The sequence below is a fragment of the Sinocyclocheilus anshuiensis genome, unplaced genomic scaffold (genome assembly GCF_001515605.1).
Source record: "Sinocyclocheilus anshuiensis isolate Anshui unplaced genomic scaffold, SAMN03320099.WGS_v1.1 scaffold585, whole genome shotgun sequence".
Classification (NCBI taxonomy): Eukaryota; Metazoa; Chordata; class Actinopteri; order Cypriniformes; family Cyprinidae; genus Sinocyclocheilus; species Sinocyclocheilus anshuiensis.
In genome coordinates, this window is record NW_015539861.1 from 20,205 (window position 1) to 24,493 (window position 4,289).

General features: G+C 36.9%; 1 protein-coding gene and 1 long non-coding RNA gene across 2 annotated transcripts in view; one reads left to right on the plus strand and one right to left on the minus strand.

Annotated features, from left to right (window-relative positions):
• LOC107684916 (stress-70 protein, mitochondrial-like) overlaps positions 1-4,289 on the plus strand; it is a 21,745-nt gene that overhangs the window by 7,143 nt on the left and 10,313 nt on the right. The window contains exon 8 of the mRNA XM_016481297.1: positions 1,010-1,102. Coding sequence (XP_016336783.1) covers positions 1,010-1,102 — 93 coding nt within the window. The remainder of the gene's footprint in view (positions 1-1,009; positions 1,103-4,289) is intronic.
• Positions 1-4,289, minus strand: part of LOC107684918 (uncharacterized) — a 16,618-nt gene that overhangs the window by 4,407 nt on the left and 7,922 nt on the right. The window lies entirely within an intron of this gene.

The window sequence follows — 4,289 nt, forward strand, 5'->3', positions numbered from 1 at the left end:
GAAAGCCAATCACACAGAGTACATTTTTTCATTTAAAAACATGAGTTGCAGTGGGATGGGGAAACCCACCATAAAGTCTCGATATGTTTTTTTCTAAGTTAAACTTGCATTAATTTTACATGGCTTTCTAAACATGCGGCTCTTTTGTGCGAGACGCGAGTGCAACAGTAATAGATGTCCATCTAGAAAATGCGTGAAATATGCGTTCTGTGTGAACGGCTTGGTTTCGGGTTTTGATGTAAACAAGATCTTCTTCGCATTGATGTTCCCTTTTTCTGCTGTATTTTTAATGAACAACGCAGCAGCGCCGCATCTAGTGGCTTCAACTGGATAGGCTAACAAAAACATTATAATGCAACGACACTTACATCATCATCGCATCTCGTGCGCCGCTGATAAGGCTGCCTGACGCACACCTAAAATTCGAATGCAACGTTTTTGCATTCGAATGTGGATTTTTATTTTAAATTCGACGAATATTCGAAATTCATATGTTTTTTTTTGACAGCCCTAGATCAAATGCAGCAGTGATGCACTTGAGAACAAGAGAGAGATATCAATTACATATCAATTTAATAGATCGATTTAAAAAAAAAAGTTGAGTTTGCACAGAATTGGCCAAAAGATTATCGATGCACCCCTCATTATAGAATGTAAAAAACTGAAGTATGCAAGACTGTTGATAAATGGGTTATTGGTAATAAATACATTTTAACAGATTTGTTCATTTGGAATGCATTTGCCGCCTTTTAAACTTCTCTTCAGCTGGCAGCAAAACTTGCTTAGATGTTTGATTAATTTATATGACTACTTAATTCTACCTCGTTAATGCAGTCGGGTTCCATCATAAGCTGCTGTCAGATGCTGTAGGCTTTGACGTGATTGATTAGTTGCTCTTAAAACACATTAGTAGAGGACCATATGAATGCTTTGCGGGATTTTCAACGTTGCATCTAGATGTCAAATGCTGGGGTGAGCTGGTCTGATGTGGTTTCGTGTGTCGTTGCAGTCTGGAGTGGATCTGACCAAAGACACCATGGCTCTGCAGCGTGTGAGAGAGGCTGCTGAGAAGGCCAAGTGTGAGCTGTCTTCCTCTCTGCAGGTGAGTACGTGGTGGGCGTGGGTCTCCAGAAACAGGGTTGAAGAGATCTGTTATAAGTGACCCAACCTCTCAGCCTTTGCAGAGATGGAGATTGTGTGGAGCCGCTGCAAGACACTGAGAGATCAGGAGCACTTCACACTAAGCATTTATGTGATTACATCGCAACCTGTGCGTTGTGTTAGTCACACTAAGCATTATTGCATTTTCACGACCATGCATTGTAAAAATTAATAAAAAAAAAAGTTACAGGTAATACAGTGAGTAACATACTACATGATATTGGCCACTTGGCATTAGTAAATTTTCCGCCGAGGTGTTTTCCTACACATGGCCACTAGATGGTGCTACTAGCTCGTGCAGTGCTGTTTAAAGCAACCCTTGCATGAAATACATGTATTTTAAGACACAGAATTTTTAGTAATTGTTTTAAGGCCATTTATAAATATGGAAAAATCATATCCCTGTATTAGGAGCATTCACAGCCATCTCTATTTTAACATTATATTCCAACTCTTCTGAAGTCATGTGACCTTGTGTGAGGAACCGAGTGGAATTTAAAGGGGCAGTCCACTCAACAACGAGAATCGTCATCATTCACTCTCCCTTATGGTGTTATAGACCTGTATGACTTTCTTCTGTGGAACATGAAATATATTTTGAAGAATGTTGAATGGACTAAAAAAACAAATTATCCTTTATGTTGCAATGGAAGAAAAAGTCAAACGGATGAGACGAGTGAGTAAATGACAACATTTGTTTGCTTTTGTTTTTTGGGGGGTGAACTGTCTCTAAGTCAAATTCATCTTCCCTTCCACTGAAGCACTCAAATCAGTCGGTGATGTTTTTGAATGGAGAATAACACACGACACCAGTCTGAACACGTCAAACCTGATATTAACCTGATTGAAAGGTGCCATATTTACTTATTAGTGAATAATCTATATTTTTAGGCAACAGATTATGCATTTGATTTTGGAATTGACAGAAGGAAATGCCACCTCTGTTATTCCAGCAAGAAAGGCGTGCTTATTGATAGACCAGTATAATGTCCAGGCTAATTAAAAAATTTTTTTTTTCAAATATAATAGTATAATATAATAATATAATATATGATATACTAATTAGGGGTGTGCGATATATATCGTCTGCGATAATATCGTAATTGTTGTTTTAAGAATGTGCGATTTGACATTATCGAATATTTTGCAAAAACCATTCAAAACACCTCTACAGAGCGCACGCATACATTATGTGAAGTCTAGTGCGCGTGCGCGTTTACAGTGCGTTCTTTCACTGCATGATTCAGTCTATTACAATGCATTTAGAATGATCACAAATTCAAGACATGGGGGCAGAAAATGTGTATATTTATACCACTTCATATAGTTATTCAATTTCACACAGAGTGCCGTTTGTCTCCAAATATTACCATGATTACAAATGATATTGATTTTTTACAACAGTTCAATAAACAAGAAGTTAAGAGACTTAAGTTTTAGACATCATATTGCCTGTTTTTGCTCTATTTCTCCAACAAAAATAATTCCAAACAGCCACAGCACAGTTTTGTGTCTCTGAGCAACATGATGGCGATTCGTTCCTGAATGAATCAACTGTTTAAATGATTCGGTTCAATCGCAATGACTCGCTTATTAACAGTGACTTGCATCGCAACCTGTGCGTTGTGTTAGTCACACTAAGCATTATTGCATTTTCACGACCATGCATTGTAAAAATTAATAAAAAAAAAAGTTACAGGTAATACAGTGAGTAACATACTACATGATATTGGCCACTTGGCATTAGTAAATTTTCCGCCGAGGTGTTTTCCTACACATGGCCACTAGATGGTGCTACTAGCTCGTGCAGTGCTGTTTAAAGCAACCCTTGCATGAAATACATGTATTTTAAGACACAGAATTTTTAGTAATTGTTTTAAGGCCATTTATAAATATGGAAAAATCATATCCCTGTATTAGGAGCATTCACAGCCATCTCTATTTTAACATTATATTCCAACTCTTCTGAAGTCATGTGACCTTGTGTGAGGAACCGAGTGGAATTTAAAGGGGCAGTCCACTCAACAACGAGAATCGTCATCATTCACTCTCCCTTATGGTGTTATAGACCTGTATGACTTTCTTCTGTGGAACATGAAATATATTTTGAAGAATGTTGAATGGACTAAAAAAACAAATTATCCTTTATGTTGCAATGGAAGAAAAAGTCAAACGGATGAGACGAGTGAGTAAATGACAACATTTGTTTGCTTTTGTTTTTTGGGGGGTGAACTGTCTCTAAGTCAAATTCATCTTCCCTTCCACTGAAGCACTCAAATCAGTCGGTGATGTTTTTGAATGGAGAATAACACACGACACCAGTCTGAACACGTCAAACCTGATATTAACCTGATTGAAAGGTGCCATATTTACTTATTAGTGAATAATCTATATTTTTAGGCAACAGATTATGCATTTGATTTTGGAATTGACAGAAGGAAATGCCACCTCTGTTATTCCAGCAAGAAAGGCGTGCTTATTGATAGACCAGTATAATGTCCAGGCTAATTAAAAAATTTTTTTTTTCAAATATAATAGTATAATATAATAATATAATATATGATATACTAATTAGGGGTGTGCGATATATATCGTCTGCGATAATATCGTAATTGTTGTTTTAAGAATGTGCGATTTGACATTATCGAATATTTTGCAAAAACCATTCAAAACACCTCTACAGAGCGCACGCATACATTATGTGAAGTCTAGTGCGCGTGCGCGTTTACAGTGCGTTCTTTCACTGCATGATTCAGTCTATTACAATGCATTTAGAATGATCACAAATTCAAGACATGGGGGCAGAAAATGTGTATATTTATACCACTTCATATAGTTATTCAATTTCACACAGAGTGCCGTTTGTCTCCAAATATTACCATGATTACAAATGATATTGATTTTTTACAACAGTTCAATAAACAAGAAGTTAAGAGACTTAAGTTTTAGACATCATATTGCCTGTTTTTGCTCTATTTCTCCAACAAAAATAATTCCAAACACAGCCACAGTTCTGTTTTGCGTCTCTGAGCAGCATGACGGTGTTTCGTTCCTGAATGAATCGACCGTTTAAATTATTCAATCGCAATGACTCACTTATTAACAGTGACTTGCTGCCACCTACTGGC